Source organism: Seriola dumerili, unplaced genomic scaffold, assembly GCF_002260705.1.
Source record: "Seriola dumerili isolate Sdu_G_001 unplaced genomic scaffold, Sdu_1.0 BDQW01000551.1, whole genome shotgun sequence".
Classification (NCBI taxonomy): Eukaryota; Metazoa; Chordata; class Actinopteri; order Carangiformes; family Carangidae; genus Seriola; species Seriola dumerili.
The window spans coordinates 355,458-374,724 of NW_019174806.1; the positions used below are offsets into that span (position 1 = coordinate 355,458).

General features: G+C 39.3%; 3 protein-coding genes and 1 pseudogene across 5 annotated transcripts in view; 1 reads left to right on the forward strand and 3 right to left on the reverse strand.

The window, feature by feature from the left end:
* tmem145 (transmembrane protein 145) overlaps positions 1 to 10,546 on the forward strand; it is a 38,574-nt gene extending 28,028 nt beyond the window's left edge. Inside the window, exons 11-15 of the mRNA XM_022764659.1 lie at positions 984 to 1,077; positions 3,498 to 3,670; positions 4,465 to 4,585; positions 4,925 to 5,113; positions 7,952 to 10,546. Of these exons, the coding sequence (XP_022620380.1) occupies positions 984 to 1,077; positions 3,498 to 3,670; positions 4,465 to 4,585; positions 4,925 to 5,113; positions 7,952 to 8,188 (814 nt within the window). The 3' untranslated portion in view covers positions 8,189 to 10,546. The remainder of the gene's footprint in view (positions 1 to 983; positions 1,078 to 3,497; positions 3,671 to 4,464; positions 4,586 to 4,924; positions 5,114 to 7,951) is intronic.
* A 2,230-nt stretch (positions 10,547 to 12,776) lies between these two features.
* Positions 12,777 to 15,298, reverse strand: mrpl17 (mitochondrial ribosomal protein L17). 3 transcript variants are annotated; one of them, XM_022764661.1, is made up of 4 exons: positions 15,224 to 15,298; positions 14,914 to 15,106; positions 13,376 to 13,444; positions 12,777 to 13,265 (listed from the first exon to the last, which is right to left on the reverse strand). In XM_022764661.1, exons 2-4 carry the CDS (start codon positions 15,085 to 15,087, stop codon positions 13,011 to 13,013), a joined length of 498 nt encoding a protein of 165 aa, XP_022620382.1. In that variant the 5' UTR covers positions 15,088 to 15,106; positions 15,224 to 15,298; the 3' UTR covers positions 12,777 to 13,010. The 3 variants fall into 3 exon arrangements, with proteins under 3 accessions (XP_022620382.1, XP_022620383.1, XP_022620381.1); XM_022764662.1 differs by having other exon boundaries at positions 14,914 to 15,142; positions 15,224 to 15,290; XM_022764660.1 differs by having other exon boundaries at positions 14,914 to 15,290.
* Positions 15,299 to 15,832: 534 nt separating this feature from the next.
* The window catches only part of LOC111236064 (polyserase-2-like), a 14,415-nt gene continuing 10,980 nt past the window's right edge, over positions 15,833 to 19,267 (reverse strand). The window contains exons 13-19 of the mRNA XM_022764672.1: positions 19,133 to 19,234; positions 17,259 to 17,322; positions 16,867 to 17,017; positions 16,504 to 16,754; positions 16,267 to 16,403; positions 16,041 to 16,142; positions 15,833 to 15,925 (exon numbers count right to left, since the gene is read on the reverse strand). Coding sequence (XP_022620393.1) covers positions 15,878 to 15,925; positions 16,041 to 16,142; positions 16,267 to 16,403; positions 16,504 to 16,754; positions 16,867 to 17,017; positions 17,259 to 17,322; positions 19,133 to 19,234 — 855 coding nt within the window. The 3' untranslated portion in view covers positions 15,833 to 15,877. The remainder of the gene's footprint in view (positions 15,926 to 16,040; positions 16,143 to 16,266; positions 16,404 to 16,503; positions 16,755 to 16,866; positions 17,018 to 17,258; positions 17,323 to 19,132; positions 19,235 to 19,267) is intronic.
* Positions 18,857 to 19,267, reverse strand: part of LOC111236044 — a 3,787-nt pseudogene continuing 3,376 nt past the window's right edge.

Here is a 19,267-nt window from a genome sequence, read left to right on the forward strand (position 1 = left end):
AATGTTGTTTAAATTTTCTGCCAATATATATCCCCAGAAGTCGCTTTCGGAGTCAGTTTTATGTGAGGAAAGGGTCTCGCAGTGCACAATCAACAGCTTGTTAAATTGCAGTTCAGAGGGATTTTGAGCTTAAGTGGTGGTGAGTCATCACCTAAACTACAGCTCATAGTTTGAAGATTGGTCCTGCTTCAGGTTCAGTGGAATCAGTGTGGATATTTTCCAGACTGAACTCATGAAGTGAAAACTGATCTTGCAAGATTTAAGATGGCTTTTTTCGACTCTAGGATTACATCATCCTTGGGGTTCAGAAGACTCTGTGAGCTCTTGTACTTATTAAACCCTCTTAAAACCCCAGTGAATAAACTCAAAACCGCATTACCATCAAGCTTAAAACATGGCTGTTTATCTGCAGTGACTGATAAGTTGACAGTTTTGAGATAACTATCCAACAACTTTGATATGTGTCTCTGGTGTGTGTGGTGATGAATTACTCTGAGCAAAAGGATGTTTGAAATGCTGATGAAGGCTTAGCGCTGAAATGCTTCTGTTTGTTGACTGCAAATAAAGAAGCATTAATTTCTGCTTTCGTGAGGGCGGACAGTCTTTTTCACAGTCTGCCGCGTCCGTGAGTCCGCAGCCATTTTATATTTATACAGCTCAGAATTGAGCACACCAGTCCTTTGTGCTGTTGCATAGCTGCTTTTAGATTAAACTGACTTTGCTTGAGTGTGAAGAGCCAAATGTTTTTCTGTGTGTGTGTGTGTGCGCGCACGCACGTACGTGTGCATGCGTGCGTGTGTGTGTGTGCGTGCGTGCGTGTGTGTGTTCGTGCGTGTGTGTGTGCGTGCGTTTCAATGCGCACCTGCATCCTTCCCACCCATATGTGTATCTCTATCAAGTGTGTGTGTGTTTGTTTCATCTTATCTTCTATATCTTCTGACTTGTGTGCGACCTCTGACCCTCTTGGTTTATCCATGTGTCAGGGCGAGGATCAGTCACAGTGGCTCGGTGAAGCTGAGCATCTATATGACAGTCTACACAATCACCTACGTCATCCTCTTCATCTACGAAGCTGAGGTACACACATACGCGCACAATACATTCTCCGCACTGCAATATAGTCAACACTGGGGCAGCAAGTAGTAATTATCTCTATTATTGATTAATCTATTGATTTTTTTTTTTTTTTTCATGGAAAAAAATTGAAAATTGTAAATCAATTACATCTGAGCCTAATGTGATGCCTTTTTAAATCTTACAACAGTCCAAAATCCAAAGATATTCAATTTAGGAATATATAAAACAGAAAAACGTATTTGAGAAGCAGTAACAAGACAGTGTTTGGTATTTTTATTAAATTATTTTAACAATTGATCCTACAAGAGAATAAATTATTTAAAATATTCATCAATTATCAAATTCATGTAAAATGTGTTGATTAATTTTCAATCATCATTGATTTACTTGACTATTTCAGCTCTAATCAACACCCATATCCCATCCTTCACTTTCCTCACTAACAACCACAAGAGTTGTTATGTAGGATTTTCTGTAAGTATGAGGTGCCAACTTGGAAATGAAATGTGCCCTAAATGTGTGAACTAGAATTTTGGGTTATTACAGATGGCAGGGACTTGATGAATGGAAAATCTAAATGAATTGTTCTTTTCACTAGAGCTGAAAATTAATAGTCAACACTTTTGATTATCAATTTTTCTTTAATGCCAAACATTCACTGACGGCAGCTTCTCAAATGTGACGTTTTACTGCTTTTCTGTGTATATTGTGAAAAATGAAAAATATTTCTTTTTTGAAACACTGAACTAACAGAACAATCTGAAGACATCATCTTGGACTCTGGGAAACTGTGATTGGCATTTTTCTTTATTGTCTGACACTTTATAGACAAAGATGAATTGGTCAATTGGGGAAAATAATTGCCAGAATTATAAGCAGTGAAAATAATCTAGGGCCAGCCCTAATTTTCACACTAATAAAATCGTCTGTACACTAGTCACCAACAGCGAAGTCAGCTGCAGCTCAGTTGCTTTGCAGTTTAAATTCATATCTCAGCTAGTAAAACATGTCAACACTTCCAAGTTCCGCCTCTTCAGATGTGATTTGAAAGCAGCATCTGAATTATGCCCGAGATGACTGGGTTCAAGCTTCCTGATTGACAATGCTGGACACAGTGTCTGCACTCATATTGTATTATTGCTCTCCTCTGCTTTTTTAATAACCTCATAAATATTCATGGGAGAGTTGGGTGCACAGATCAACGTGGGCTGTAATAGCTTTTTCTGTCAAGTCACCCATTACACTGATACATTGCTAATTATGAATATGCATAAAGTCCATTGTACAAAAAAATATATAGAAGCTCCTTGATGAGTTACAAATTACAGATCCTGACAGGAACAAACAGGCGACTCCCAACAACAAACACAACAAAAGAGAACTGCACTACTTACTCCTGCACCTGAGATAATGAATCTTAGATCAGTAATTGTTTCTTTAAGGTTTCTTTGGAGTGGAAAGTGAAACTGTTGTCTCCATGTTGTGTGTGCGTGAAGACGGAAACAGATTTCAGCAGCTATGATGTTGAGCATATGAGCTTATGAATTAATAACAGCCTCAGGAGTGGTACAGTTACATACATCTCTGCATACTGCAGAGGCTTCAGCACAGTCAGATGTAATGATGGTACATTTAGGGACAGTGGATTACAGTCTTTGAATACAGCATGGTAATGACCCAGTGGGAATAGTGCAGTGGAAGTATCTGTGCTATATTTAATGCTGGAGCCTATAGCCATCTCTCTCACTGCAATATGTGGATCTGAAGCAGTGTAATTTATCTGCCGCCTGCCCTCTTACATGGTCCCTGCTATTAAAGAGCTCAAAACTCAGGGGAGCTCCAGCTAAAAATATGCCAAACTAGGTTACAATTGGAAGTGAAATGAAGAGTGTTCGTGGTCCTGGGCCTGCAGTTGAGAATCCGACAGGCTCTGGTTGCCTGGTTGGATCCCAAGAAGCTCCATGCCAAGCAGTCAGACCTATGCATTATGTAGCAAGGGTAACCCTGTATGGCCAACGCTATCCAGTCACTGGACTGTAAAATGCAATCTAGCATCCGCAGATGCATGCACAAGTCACACACACACACACACACACACACACACTCACACACTCACACACACACACACACACACAATGACCTAGTTGTGGAGAAGAAGTGTCAATGTCAAAGACTCGCACAGAATGCTACAAGCTGAGCTTTGGCTCTGTCATCACAGTGCATCAGCCGAACCATGAGCAATCTATCTCAGTAATTAGGGCACAGACTACAATGTGAAGCCAAGCCAATAGACCTTTCTTTTCTACTTTGTGTAAAAGTTTAGCTTGTTTAGTGTGTGTGTGTGTGTGTGTGTGTGTGTGTGTGTGTGTGTGTGTGTGTGTGTATTCATTTTGGCATAACTTCTCATTTCCCTGTGGCAGTTCTTTGACCCAGGTGAAGTGTTGTATGCCTACGACAGCCCTGCAGGTTACGGACTGATGGGCCTGCAGCTGCTGGCCTACGTGTGGTTCTGCTACGCCGTGCTGGTCTCTCTGAAACACTACCCAGAGAAACAGCCTTTCTACGTCCCTTTCTTCACCACATACACACTATGGTGAGACCCCCCCCCCCACACACACACACACACACACCCCCACACCCCGACACCCCTACACCCCTCCCTCACTCTGCCCTCGCTGTGGATAATAGCACCTGAGCCTGAGATTGCAGGAGTACAAAGATACACATTTCCTCTGTTTGAGGTCTCTTCAATTTGAATAATTTATGCTGCTTTGTAAAAAAAAAAAAAAAAAAAAAAAAAAAATGTGCATGAGATAGCTGATGCTTTAGCGGCCCTGGAATGAAAAGTTGTTTATTTTACTCTAGCCGTCTAAAACATTGTGTGCCCAACCTCTGTGCTCTACTCACACTGTAGATAATTGTACTTGAGTGAATGATTTTTAGAGGAAAATATCTATTTTTACTCAGCTGATGAGATCTCTTCTATTAGAATAATTTATGCTGCCATTTATGGGTGCATAATAGTTTAAAGCTTTGTACTGGAAAGTAGTGTTTTTCCTTTACACAAGCCAGAAAAAAACCCTTCTTCATACACTGCTCAGCCTTTCTGCCTTTCACTCTCTGTGTATAATAGCATGAGCTTGAAATGAAGGGTAGATTACAAAGACTAATATTATCTCTGTATTACTCTCTCATTGCTACGACTATCTCCCGCCTCATTATCTACGCCTCTCCTCTCCTCCCATCTTTATCTCTCTCCGTGCTCTAAATCAGCTTCTACTTTTGTCTGCTCTCTGTCTTTCACCACCAAACTCTATTCTCGTCATTTCCTTTTTAATATGTTTTCTCCGCATTGTTATCTTAAATCTGCTCGCTTGTCTTCCTCAGGTTTTTTGCAGTGCCCGTTATGGCCCTGATTGCCAACTATGGGATTCCTCGTTGGGCCCGGGAGAAGATCGTCAACGGCATTCAGCTCGGCATCCACCTCTACGCTCACATCGTCTTCCTCGTTCGTACCCTTGCACTTCTACATAGTTCACATTATTCAGGAGTCATTATTGCCACTGTCAGTCATACATTATTCACTATCCTTGAGTCATAACTGCCTGATTGTCTCCTCCACACATCATTATCTAGCCCTTCCTCACCTTCGACACATTGTTCTTTACTAATGGGCTGTACTGCTCACGCAAATTTCCTTTTATATTCCTGCTCAATGCATGCATTGTAATTCCCGCTTCTTACTTGGACCTCATATGCTCTGGCAATGTGTTAGATTCTATTTATACTGTATAGACATAGATTGTATATAAGAAGTCATCGTGTCTTTTTATCCTTTTTCCCTTAGGTTATCACACGCCCTTCAGCAGCCAATAAGAACTTCCCATATCATGTTCGGACATCCCAGATTGGGATCCTGCTCTCGAGTCCAAAAGGGGGCGAGGGGGCTGAGAGCTTCCCCCATCACGCTTACGGAAACAGCTCCTTCCTGGGAGACTCTCAACCTAACTTCACTGAACTTTTCTCCATCCAATCAGTGAGTCGAACCTGAATGTGGACACATGTTTGGATGCATGGTAGATATCCTAGGTTGAAGCTGTTGAGGTGAGAATGAGAATTATAGCTCATGTACTGTGTTCATCTATGTTCAGTTTATGCTTCCCCCTAATCAGTTTGCAGTGCTTGCTCTATGTAATTAGATTCCGGTTGTACACATTTTTTGTTGCTTTTAAAATTTAAACTTCCCTGTGTCAAACCTAGCTTGAAATTACCTGCTGTCTCATCTAACAAAGCCGCAAATTAGAAGGTATCAGTGTAACAACGCAGTTTGTAAGGAGGCATGTTTATAGGGAATATTTCTTGGCGGAAACTTCCATCTCTTCCTGTGGGTGTCAGATGAATGACAGTAGGCACAACGAAATAACCATTAAATAGAAACTTTGACAAGACCAAATTAAGACGTCGTGTTTGCCGTGATGAATTGTCTAGCTTGGGGAACTTTCAAATCTGTGCAAGTTGCTTTTTTTTTGAACAGAAATGAATGAAAGAAGATCCTCTCTGGATATTCAACTACACTGATACAACGTGCAGAAACTAGCAGGGGTAATGCAACAAGAAGGGTCGTAAAGACCGGTTTACATGCCCATCACCTTTCAAAAACAACATTTAAACTTAAAGACAATAAAAATGTATGAAGTTACATAGCAGTAATAAATAGACCAAGATGTAATAAAATAAAAGTGCTGTGGAGAAAACAAGTTTTTAATTTACATTTGAAAGTGGCTGGTGGAAGCTGGTTCTGCTGTTCCTAATCCATTATGTCTAGTACTCAGAAATTGATTCTCAGACTAAGTGAAAGCCAATGTAAATAGAAGTTATGTGCTTGGTTCTCTTGGTTCTTGTTAGAAATCTGGCAGCAGAATTGATGCATTCACTGCAGACGTCTAATTGGAAGACACTAGCAAGACCAGGCATTAGTGCGGCTGCTTAAAAAAAACAAAAAAAAAAAACATAATTTTAAACTTGGCCTTTTGTCTTTTATAGCCCTGAACTCAAGGTGGGAAATAAGAGTCTCTCCTCCTTGGCGTTGAACAGAATGTTCCCTGTCTTGTCTTTATTTAAGTGAAGGAAATGTAGTAGCAGTCGAGTACTGGCACTGACGCAGTGAGTCTATTGGACCAGGGTTATTTTGGGGAAAGAACAAAGAAATTGGCCTGAAGGGTAAATTCTGAGGTTATCGCAGCAGTGTCTGTGCTATAATGTGGTCTCAAGCCAAATTGACAAATGCAAAGTAAAACATTTATCATTTGTTTTCCAAGATGGGTAAGGTTCTGTAAGTATAAAATACTGAGTTTAGTATCAAAACATCTAGGTTAAAGGGGTCCAGTAACTGCAGGTTATAGTGAAACTCACGGTTTGCAGCACATCAAAGGCAAAGAAATTAAAAAAACAAAAAACAACAACAAATGTGCCTCATAACAAGCCCTGACAACTGAGATATAGATTTTAAAGAACAATCCCGATCGTTAGGAGGAATGTGTTTCTAATTTCCACACAGAAAACAGGGGCTAGGGGTAATTCCATTATTATTTATCAAATTTCAACACAATTATACTGCAATTAAATGATCATATCATGTTGGCCATTTAGCAATTACTGTTGACCAAATGAATGATGCAAAGCAAGATGTAGTTAAAAGTGAACTAAACTAGTTACTAAATGATTGGTTTTATACACATGAAAGGTTTGATCTCATTTACTGCAACAGTAGAACACATTGCATTATTTAGAAATAAAGCTTTTTGAATATTTTATGTGATTTCTGTAGTAGAGTAATAGTGCAATAATAATTTTATTCATATAGCACATCTATATATATGCATCCTGTACATACATAAAAACAGAGCAACACAATGAAAGACATGAGGAAAAGAGACAAAGTGTCAATTAGCAAGGCTAAGAATAAAAGGGAGATTGACAAATCTGTATGTACAAAACAATAAAATCAATCAAACAAACAGACAAAAGAAAGAAGGATAAAAGCATCAAAGTTGAGAATTAAAAGCAGCTTGATACAAGTTGTTTTGAGCAGTGATTTAAACTGGGGCAGAGGTTCAGCACGCCTGATCTCCTCGAGTATTCCAGAGTCTGGGGGTTCTAACAGTCGATGGCTGGTCAATTAGTCGATCAAGGAAATGAATTTGCAAGTATTTTGATTGCTGTTTAATTATTTAAGTCATTCTCAAAACAATATATAATACATTTGATGTTTCCAGCCTTAAAATGTACCACTTGCTTCTTTTCATTGTAATACATTATACTAGATTAAATGTCCGACTGTTGCAGAAAACAGTACATGTGATGATGTGACCTTGAGCTTTAGGGAAAATTTGATGAGCAGTTTTCTCTGTTTTCTGATGTTTTGTAGACCAAACAGTTAGTAGATTCATTAAGAAAATAATTGCCATATTAATGAATAATGAATATATTGAAAACAGGACTAGATTTTGTATACATTTGCATATTGTTGAATGATGTAAAAGATGTCCTTCATAATATCTTTAATTATTTCAACCATCTCCTCCAGGCCGACATGAATGATTGAACAGTAGTTTGTGGAGAGTTAAGTAAGTAAATGAACCAGTTGAAGCCTGGAGGTCAGGAAACCCAGTACATGTGTAATTTACCCCGACCTATATTACCATGGCAGCATGACTGAGTAGAGGAAGCTGTCAAAATGTGACCTATAGGATGGTGTTACTGACACAGTGTCTACAAGGCCCCACTTTCTGGCCAGTGCAACACATTGCTGTAATCCACATCCTGAGGATGAGACCAGGTCAAAAGTGCAAAACTATCATCTTCTTCCTTCCAGGATCCAGTGAAGACAGTGGAGGAGATGGTGGCCTGTAAAGGACCGGAGGTGCCAAGGAACAGTGAGCAGAAGATCATCACCACTGCTGCTGACTTGACATCGATATTGCCCCCACCTCCGATACCCCCCCGCCCAGCCACACGCTCACCCCCGCTGCCGCCCCGGCTCCCCTCATTCACCGAATATTTCAGCATGCAGAGCGGAGGAGGAGGAGGAGGGTTCGGAACGAAGGCATGAGATGGAGAGAAAGATGGGACAGAGGTCAGGACAGAGGGAGATGGGGGAAGGCACGGAGGGAATGGACAGAATGACAATACAATTAATAAGTAAAGGAAGAGTGGAAGTCAAGGTGTCACTGTTTAAAGACAAAAGGGACAGCCAAAAAAAAGTTTGGAAGGACGAAGAAGAGAAATGATCAGAAAAGTGAATCCCTAAACGGTCCCTTTTCACCTGTGAATGGAAATAACCCGAATGGGGGAAATGGCTGAGAGATAGAAGTGCTGAGCTTGTTAAAGAATAAAGAAGCAATAAATATTTGATGCTGACCAGTAAAAGGCACACAGGGAGAAAGATGACAAAGTGGATGTAGCCAGAGCAATAGAATGATAGCTGTGCACGATGCGGAAATGAACAAAATTCTTGAAATACTTTTATTCAAAAATTCATGAGGCAGTGATGGTGTGCTTGGAAGAGTTTGTAAATAGCTAAAACTGGAGAGAGCTACCACTATATATATAGTTTTATTTCAAAAAAAGGAAATTTGTTTTTATGGTTTGTTTCCACATCATTAAATTCCAGTTGGTGCTGTGACCAATGAAAAATCCCATTTCATTCCGTTTATCAAATTCATGTTAGAAAAAAAAGAGACTTTTTTTATGTTTGGCACATTTTGATAAAGCATAGATATTTACTCTATATGGAGTTTGTTGGGTTAATTTATATTCTACTATGCCTTCATTGCAGCTGGTTATTCTGGATTGATATGCTGATGTGTAAATGTAAAAATGTCACGTTTACTGTGGGCACTTCTAGGTACTCGTAAAACACGCATGTTTGTATTGTATTTCCTGTCCAAAAAGCTGATATATGTACTCCATGTGATCATACAATATTCGCTTATTGTGTGTATTGAAATCTATACTTTTGTAAATACATACAATAGGCTTTAGTATATTTTTGACAGGATAAATTCTGTTAATTGTTATTCCAAACAAAGCCCTCTTGTGCTCTCTGAAACACTACGTGAAAACCAGTATTTTACTATATTGGTTTTAAGCGAGTGCAGAATATGCCTGCTCAAAAATGTCATTTCTGTGTATGTAGACGTTGGTGAATGTACTGATGCAATACAGCACAAGGACAGGGGTGATTTTCAAGTTACTGGAATACTATAGTACACCTTTGTAAAACTGTCTTCGGCCTCCATCTTTAACACATCCATGATTAAAGGGCAGATGGCTTCTTCTTTTTAAATAAAAGTAACTTCATCCTCACCCCTGTCTAGTACCTGAAACATAAATATTGTATTTGTCTGCTTTTCACACCTGAATATTTAAACCATTCGAAAAGCTGAACAAATATTACTACTTTTGTATCCCCTAACATTGAACTATGACTGAAAAAAAGCCTTGTAGATGAACTGTGAAAACATCAACACAACTGAACATTTCGTCTGTCCTGCATGGAGCACTTTAATGTTCCTGGTCTTAGTCTGTTTATTCGTGATGATGTCACCTTATAAGACTGCTTTGAAACCTGTATTCACACCACATCGAGTAGTATTCCAGATGCATACACCTGTAAATACGGTCTGAAAATGTCATCGACTGTCCGGACATTTTAGCAAAAACGTATCATGCTTAGTCAACATAATTTAACATTGAATTACAGAAGTTGATAATTCATGTAAGAATGCCATTGAAACTGAGTTCACCACCAGCTTCCAGCAATTCAGAAACTGAAAAAAAAAAAATCAGTGAATGGAGACTAAGAAATTCAGCCATTTTATATTGACCATTCGTTTATTTCAGACTCATAAAATTGGTGGTTCTCGGCTAATAGTCACGGATTTATCAGTGGCAATCTTGCTGTAATGGAGTACTTTAGGATGTTAGGACTGTGGTGTGTAACTTGTAAGAGTGTAGTCAGAGGTGTAACTTAGTCTGTGAAACAGAATGATACTTGAATTAGAGTATTAGTCGTTATTTCTGATTATGTGTCTGGTTTATATTTGGCATGTCTGCCATTTTGTCTGCTGTTGCCTGTTGCTACGGTTGCCATGACTTGACTGAACAGACACTGGATGACTCGACTAACAGACAGGCTTACTGATACTGCATCACTGCTTCAACCTTGCGTATATTGACATTAAATTACAGGACTGAGACACACACTTAGGGGAGAGAACTCGAAGAAAAGAGATTATGTATGCATGACAGAAAACAGCACAGCTTTTAGGCTACTCAGAGCGATCTGGTTAAGAGCACATCACTGAAGCACTGTTCAGATGCATTTTAATGGTGTCAAATGACAATTCTAAATACGCTGTACATATACACTTTTTGCCAAAATAAAAAAAATATGGTTTTATTAGAGGCCTTGGTGGGTGTGTGTATTATTTGGCTCCTGCGTTAATAAGCGAGAGTGTTTGAGTTCCAGTTACGGCAAGGGCATGTATCCAAAGGGGTAAATCTAATATCTGTAAATCATATTTTGAATCTGTTCTCATTACAAGAGTCCATTAAAGTAAAACACCACAGGGACAGACTCCAGGCTGGTCACAATCTGATGTAGGCTAGCCTAATTATTTCAGTCATGGCCAGTACCCCAGTCTGTGGCTGCTGAAGTGCAGAGTCACAACAAACTGTTCCTGTCTGTACCTGTTCTCCAGTAAAGGTCTAAATTTACAAATGGCTTTCAGCCTAATCGCTACCACAGTCTTTGAAAGGAAAATTTAAGCTTCTTACATTGTTTGGTAACAATTTGTCATGTTCACTTCAGGAGTTATTTTGTGATGAGGTCATTAAATATTCTATCCACCAAGTTCTTTTACATCTAATTTAATCAAATCCAACACAACAGTCCAGTTTTGAGGCTTGGCTTGTGATTAATACATTATATTGTTAGGTATTCTAGTATTTGTCCACCAGGATGTCAAAATAACAAAGATATTGTACAATATAGTACAGCATAATAGACCTTTTTCACTGCAGACACAGACTTGTCATAAAAGGTTTCTGCAGTGTTCAAGACTTTTTAAGAAAACACTACATTCCCAGCTGTATAAAACAATAATTCCTTGTACTATGATTAATTAATTAACATGACCTGAACCTAGATAAATAGCATAAAATTCATGAATGGATTAATCAATTAGGAAATAATTAATTAAAGATTTTGCTGCAATTGTCACTTGCCTATTAAGAGTCAATGGGCTTCCTAGCTACTCTGTTTAGCAGTAGTGACAGTAAACAGCCTCCTGCAGCACCATTCACTGTCACAACAATCCCACTCTCAGTTAGGAGGTGTATAATGTCTACTGACAGCCCGCTACCAGATACACAAAAAGTTAATGTTACTGTCTATGGCAGGCAAGGAAAATATTTAAGACCTTTGTAAATTAAATTTAAGACTTTAATACCTTTTATGGGATTTTTTGAAGGGACGCAATTCAATTTCAAGACCTGCAGATACAGATACTGTTCTGAGGGAACAGCACAGGTGTAGTTAATAAGGTTTGCATGTACGCCTGCAGTGGAGCCATCGTTAATGTTATAAGTTACACCTGTGATTTTTCTGCTGCAAGTCAAACTGTGTGCTGTGAGTTCTGTAACAAGGTGTTTGTGCTGTTTTTTTTATTTTCATTCTATGTACAAACTGAAGCATAAGCTGTGGTCTGGGAAAAATATTCCAAGAGTTAATTTGATACTTGTTCAAAATTAAATACAAACTTTCCAAAACTGGTGCAACTTATTTCACTTTTTTGTACTGGTTTGTGAGAAGAAACTTTTTGAAAATGGCAAGAGGAAGTTTGTAAATAGAAAAATGTAAATAATAAAATAAATGATTGTTAAATCACACTTAGCCACAGTTTCAGGGTGCTGGGATTGTGCGTGCTGGCTCACCATCACACTGACATGACTTACTGGGACACTCGTTAATGTTATTAATAACACCTCTGCTCTGCTTTTGCTAACTTTAATTCTTTCTGAACTGACCAAAACATTTATAGTTTCCAACAGATGTAAATATTGGTGCTGTTTATCTCCACTGTTAAGGCTCATTTATGTTCAATGTCATACGGATACAGATGGTACTTTCTGTCCGTACTCTGCATTAATTTCATCTTCATTTTCTGAAAACATACAGACACGGATGAAGCTCAGCAGTGCCACTGGAAATGGTGGGGCAGTGTAGCCAATAGTTCCGAAGTGAGACATGACTATTTATATTTATTTTATTTTTTTAATGGCGGAACTTTTAGAGGAGACATTATGCAATGTACTTAATGGTCCCACAGACAACTACCGTCTATAAAGCTGCCTCTACTTTTGCCTCTTTCTTAAGAACTACATTATTATGACCTCCTCCTCCGTCATCCTGTTTGTTGTTGTCTGAATTGTTTGACTCTCAGCTGCCCTGTAGTGGATGTATTGGTTAACATTGTGCTGTCTTAATTCCCACATTGGAAGTATGTGGGTAGTGATGACTACATCATTTGAAATGGACGTATCCTTTTTCACATGTGAAGGGAGCACAAATGAGCCCTTAGCCAAACCTCACATAGCCAACAGGACAAACCTGGATAGTTTAGTCTTCAAAGACAAAGTGAAAATCTCTTACTTCTGTTCATGAATCACATTTATTAATCATATCCAATCAGAAATCATCTCATACAGAAATGTTCCTGGCCGCAGTTGACACTGTAGGTTTTGAACTGTTCTTTTGATGAAGAAATGCATCAGTCTCTATAGGCCACAATCTGCAAGTGACTCTTCAGGGCATTTCAGCATCCAACCATCAGCCTTCAGCGACCATTTATCCAACACCATGGTATGAATTACGATTTTGCAGCTAACTGTTGTGCCCTTTCCTCTCTGTAGCCTTTGAGCAGCTGGTTGATGAGAGTCAGTTCATTCTCCTTTTTGACAGGATAGAGAGGCGGGAAGGGGTTGCCTTTGTACTCCAGGACGGCCATCTTTGCTCTGTCCAGGTTCTGTCTGTTGGGAATGCGTGCCATCCGTGTGTAGCCATTGGACTGGGTCTCAAACCGTGGAGCAAGGACCTTGAAGAGCTTTGGGACCAGATCCTTTTCCTGAAGAGAAGAAACAGACTCAAGCTAAATGGCAAGTGCACATCAACTGTTTAACATTCACAATGACACAGCTTGTAACTTCACTAAGTTGAGAAGCTGCAGACACGTACCGTTAGCCAAAAACTGGCCATTTTCATCGCCTTCTCATCAGTGTCTCCCTTTTTGGCATAGTCAACCAGCTAGAAAAAACAAAACAAAACAAAACAAAAAAAACACAGTCAGTGGAAAAAAGAGGAAGAAAAATCTAAATATATTGTAAGTTAAATGTTGAGGTGAACATTTTGGGACGGAGCAAAATCAATTCCTCCAATGGCCACTTGAGGCTGGCTCCAAAAGCGAGTCAATCATCATAGACTCCACCTTAAAATGCCCAAATTCAAAGCAGAAATAAACACGTTTACAGCCTGGTGCGGAAAAAAAAAAAAAAAAAAAGCAAATTTCCACCTTAAAGACAACTGTAAGAGTGGTGGATTTTTATATAACGAAGCCGTTTATATTTTATTCTTGATTTAAAGTTATGCACAATTAAGGGGGAGGCCCCTTAGAGTCACAGGTGGGTGTCATCACAGTCCGCTAGGTGTCTGTTCGGAGTCACCTCAGCTAAGCCGTGTTTGTGGTGTAGCCTTATGGAGGACTTTTCATGGAAATATTAGACAATAATATGGCTTGCTGTGCTGCTAATTGACGAGAAATGAAACGTGAGGAAGTCTGTGCTCCGGTTTTTAGAGGTAAGTGAAGTGTTAGTTTTATTTTAATTAGCAGGTTTTGGCGTCTGTGCTACCTATACCTGGCTTGTTAGCTTAGCTTGTTAACTAGCTAATTAGCCAGCAAACGAATTAGCTTTGGTTTAGCCTACGAGCAGGATACCCAGACACCCAGCTGTGCTAACGGGAATATATGCTTTCCACAGTTATTAAACCGGCATTCACGACCACTCTTCAGAAACGTATGGATGACGTTCCGGAGTCTACGTTCATCTTGGCAGAGAGTTAGGTATGTGAACATCCTGTTCAATATTTAGTTTCATTAAAGGAAAAGTGGGGAGGATGCCTGCATTGGGCTAAAACTCTCGAATTTTACTTGACTTAAAACAGGCAACAATATTTTGTGTACCTGAAAAGATTGTATTGTAAATTGTTTTTGATTTTTATACAAATTTCACTGACTTGACCTTGAAGTTGGCAGAATTACATCAGTTGCCTTTTATCAGTACAGTTAAAGTCTGGAATTGTAGAAAGGGCAATGCTGTCTCCTCAGATAATCTACTTTATCTTATTTTAGGAATTTAATTATTCAGTTAATTTGTATGTCTTTTATGTTTATTTTCTAATTACATAAACACATAAAAATAACTATAACTTTAACGTTAAATCATGCTACGGTTTTATTGAAATTATTGTAGTGAAATACTGAATTACTCAGCCATTAACTCACATACTTTTATTCTGAAATTCTGTTAGTTTTCTTGCTCCACTCTAAACCTCTATGGACAAAACCTTCTCCGGATGTCTGGTGGCTGATATTGATCCTTCACAACAACTATATTTAAGAACCAAATATGTATTTTATGTTAAATTTGTGCTATTTTCATTTATCTCATTAGAACTGGTTACATACTGTGACATTAGCTTACATGAAAGCTTGTTACCTTTTCGGCGTAGAAGCGGACTTCATCTGCTCTCGCCAGCGTGGTTTCTATCCTCTCATGTCGGACCAGTCCTGTCAAGATGTTCCGCAGCATGTTGATCCGGGACTGCGGACCCAGACCCATCTTCCGGGCCACCCGGCCGTGCGAGATCAACATTTGTAGCGTGAGGCGCATCTTGTCCGGTTAGATTCGCCTGCGAGAGTCCGCGACAAACACACGGAAAACCAAACTAGATATACAGGTGAATAGGTTTGAAGCGAAGCGTATAACTTATTAAAACAGACCTCTGTGTAGATAATAGAGCAGTTACCTCTGTGTAAGAACAAGTCCTCAGGTCGCTTATGTCAATGTGAAGAGCGCTGAGTTTGACATTGGTGGTGCGTCGGAAAATTTGTCCGACTTGTCGATGGAACACGAGAGCAAAGGTTCCGCTTAACTCACTGCAGCCAGAAGCGGTGAAAACGAAGAACCAAAGCAAAATATCATACTTTTTATTGCTATTATAAAAAGAAAAAAGTGATACAAGGTTACTTTTGTCTGTATATCTTTGAGACGTTGTTTGGTTATAATCAAATACAAAGGTGTGGTAGTACAGTTTACAGTATAGCTGATAATTGTGAAATCAGGCTCAGTAATTTATTTATTTATTTGATTATTTTTAATTGGATTTTTCAGCGGATCATGTTAGCTTACTACCTCTTATTACTTAGTTCTAATTTGTTCATAGGTCTGTCCTGTTCTCTTATTTGCATATTATAATGACATGGTCTCAGTATGTTACAACATGATCATTCTGTATGAAGATTTACTAGGCAGATCAGAGAAGCAGAGACACAAAGATGGAGTGATACAAAATAAACTAACAAACTAAAAATGTGGGTGTTACACTTATTTTATTTCAATCTCCATTTCTACAAGCAGTTTCATTGACAGAATTTTGCAGTAGAGGTAGGTTGGACCAGACTTAGTAAGTAGCCATGGTGCTCTGCAGCCACTCTGTGAAAATGCAGGTCTGATGCAAGAGAGAAATGGAAAAGGCACATTGAAAACTCACATCAGGCTTTGACAATATTTATATGTCATAAAAGAGCAATAAATGATTGCTATGGGAAGTTTTTTTTTTTTACCTTGGCATAGACACCAGGGTGGTTCTTCTCTGCACACCCAAAGCCCCAGGACACAACACCCTGCAGCTCTCCGTTACACACAACAGGGCCGCCAGAGTCACCCTGAGAGAAGGAGGGGGAGCCAAGCAGTTGGACATATATGAAAGTATTAACTCTCAACTGAGTGCCGAGAGCACTACAGAAGATGCATATGCTTTGTACACTTTGTAAAAGCAGAGATACAAACCTGGCAGGAGTCCTTGCCACCCTCCAGGTATCCAGCACAGAACATGGCCTCAGTGATCATCCCAGGGTAGGAGTTGTCACAGTCCTCTTTAGACAGGATGGGGATGTTCAGGCACTGCAGCTTGTTACTGTCAGCAGCTATAGAGATGTGGAACCAGAGAAACATGGACAAATAAATGATGGACAAATGTAGAGTGAATAACAGAAGCCCTGTATTGAGACACTATTTGATACTCACCGGAGCTCATGGTCACACCCCATCCAGAGACTGTGCACATGGTGCCAGCAGGGGCACAACTAGTGGGCAGAGCCACAGGCTTCACATACTGGTTGATGGTGGCAGGCTCGCTCAGCTTGATCAGCATGATGTCATTATTAACCAGCCAGGACTCGTAGTTGGGGTGAGGAATCACACTGGAGGCACGAATGATCTGTTCATTGCCGTCCATGAACCAGCGGTTGTGATCACCAAGGACGATGTCCATTTTGCTGAAAGAGAAGCAAAAAATGTATAGGAGTGAGTAAAAGCAGAGAACAGAAGGGATTAATAATTGTGCGACAAGTTTTGTAGCTCTGCAGGTGATTTTTGAGGAGTACCCACGATTTGTAGCAGTGAGCAGCAGACACCACCCAGTACTCGTTGACCAGGGAGCCTCCACAGAAGTGGTAGCCAGAGTTCAGAGACACCTGATGGGGCTGGGAATGAGGTGTGCACTCACGCCCTCCAACAATTTTGTCATCCTCTGTGGCAACTGTAAAAAACAACTGATATTCGTCATCTTATCATGAAAGACATGTTACCTTGCAAATACGTTCATCATCAAATAAAATGTATCATCTTTGCCTCTTTGGTATAATTGCCATACATTCTACATTTCTTTGCCCATGTAATTGATATGCAATCTAATGTATCCCATAGTGTGTGTGTGTGTGTGTGTATATATATATATATATATAGTGTCCAGTCAAAGGCTGGTATGTGTCCATACTTACACACAGCTCCAAGGAGCAGAGCAAAGACCAGAGACCTCATGATTAGCTGATGGTAGATAGAGATTCAGAGCTTTTCCAAAACCCATGGTGGGTTTTTATTGACAGCTTTACCTTATTCAAACTGTTGAGACACACCCCTGGCACTGCTGACCAATCAAAACCCCCAAAGAGCACTGATGGAAACATTTTGCCATACTTACAAAAATTTTTGCCAAAGCAGGGTTTTCATAGTTTTCATGGGACTGATGTTGAAGGAGTTTGCTCAATTCTTGCTTGAAAGTGTCTGCATTTTTATAGTTTGATCCATTGCTGCTCTGGCCTGGTTTGAGTAGAGTACAGTATGTTTGGTACAGGTTGTAATCAGCATCCTGACCTTGACTCTGGCCCATTTTCAGTGCCAGGTGGAGCCTCTCTCACAGACTGTCTGACTTTCACATGAAAAGTGTAGGGAAAGCTGTCTTATACAGAGAAACTATATACACCTACCTTTTTCTTTCTTTCTTTCTTTCAAGTTAAGTTCAGCTCAGCAGACCAACCTTGTGAAATTGCTAGAATGAAGAATGAGTTAGGAATAGAGAAAATGATTAATACATTAGCTAATAAAACAATTTAAGCCCATACATTCGGATAAGATAGTATTATTTGTTACATTCAGTTGGATGTTCTTACTTTGACTCATGTTTATGACATACAGTCACATATTGTGCCACTAAATATTCTACCGAATTAAGTTTCCACAATCAATTTGGTAGAAATATGATTATATTTGTCACATTTTAAAAGAAAGTACATTTCAGTCGCATTCTAGTCTGTTGGGATTCTCTCCTTTGTAGCTTTCCATGACTGTGCGTCATCTTGTCTCTGTTCCAGACTGTAGTTAACTCAGTCTGTATTTTTATCAGCTCTGCCTTCTGCTCTGCTTCAGATGCTTATCAGTGAAAATATTTCTGCCACCCTTTATTCTCTCACCATTATTAATATGACAGTGCTTTTATTATATATCATATATTGTATATATTCTTGTTGATCTGTGTATCTATTTAATTCCCCTGCTGGGGTGCTCTTTGCTCTATAAATGAATTGGCTTGACTTGATCTGAGTCTCACTTGGTAATGGGCTGTTTGTAAAGTTGATTATATTTGTCAAAGGTTTGGGTAAATCTGATTAAAATTATTAGAAGCCATGCAAGTGGCTTTTAAACCAATTTTAACACTAACTGAAATATTATAAGTATTAAGTCCCATACTGTATCTCGAAAAGGATGAATTTTAAGCCATTTATGTAACAAATGACCAATGGTCTTTTATAGATTGCCTGTTTATTTGTGCAAGGCTTTACTGCACTGGATGAATATTGTGTTTATTCTAAACTATCGCATGCAACGCATTGTATAGCATACTTTTTTGTCATGACAAAGTTTGTCACTTCAACACTTTCAAAATACAGTATTTGTAGTAGATACAAGATATGCCTTATTTCCAATGTGTTCTACAGGGCAGTAAAGAGTTAAAGACCTTGGTGAAAAATGAAAGCACATTTCTAAATATTGTGTATCATGATGTGGGAAGACGCAGGCAATAAAGTGAAGAGAAATATAATTTGAGAGTCAAGATGTAAGACTTTATTGATTCTGAAGGAAAATGGCTGCACATTATTCAAAACTCTACAACAATACTGGAGTTAGAACGATGGAAGAAAGGCAGCAGAGATGGTGGTAACAGGATCAGACTTAATAGCTAGCCATGGTCCTCTCCAGCCAGTCGTTGAAGATGCAGACCTTTGAAAAGAGACAAAACAAGGTTTGTTACCATGGACAGATGGCAACAAGCATGATTCATATGGCTATATTGTTGGTCTAAATAATATAGTTTTACCTTGGCGTAAACACCAGGGTGGTTCTTCTCAGCACATCCATAGCCCCAGGACACAACACCCTGCAGCTCACCGTTGCACACAACGGGGCCACCAGAGTCACCCTGAGAGAGAGAGAGAGAGAGAGAGAGAGAGAG

What these genes read in the sequence shown, in the direction of transcription:
- mrpl17 (XM_022764661.1), bottom strand. Translation starts at nt 15,087, where the DNA reads ATGCGCCTCACGCTACAAATGTTGATCTCGCACGGCCGGGTGGCCCGG. An exon ending in TCCGCTTCTACGCCGAAAAG is followed by an intron (nt 13,445 to 14,913) that starts GTAACAAGCTTT and finishes TGTTTTTTCTAG; the next exon opens with CTGGTTGACTATGCCAAAAA. An exon ending in TGGCCAGTTTTTGGCTAACG is followed by an intron (nt 13,266 to 13,375) that starts GTACGTGTCTGC and finishes TCTTCTCTTCAG; the next exon opens with GAAAAGGATCTGGTCCCAAA.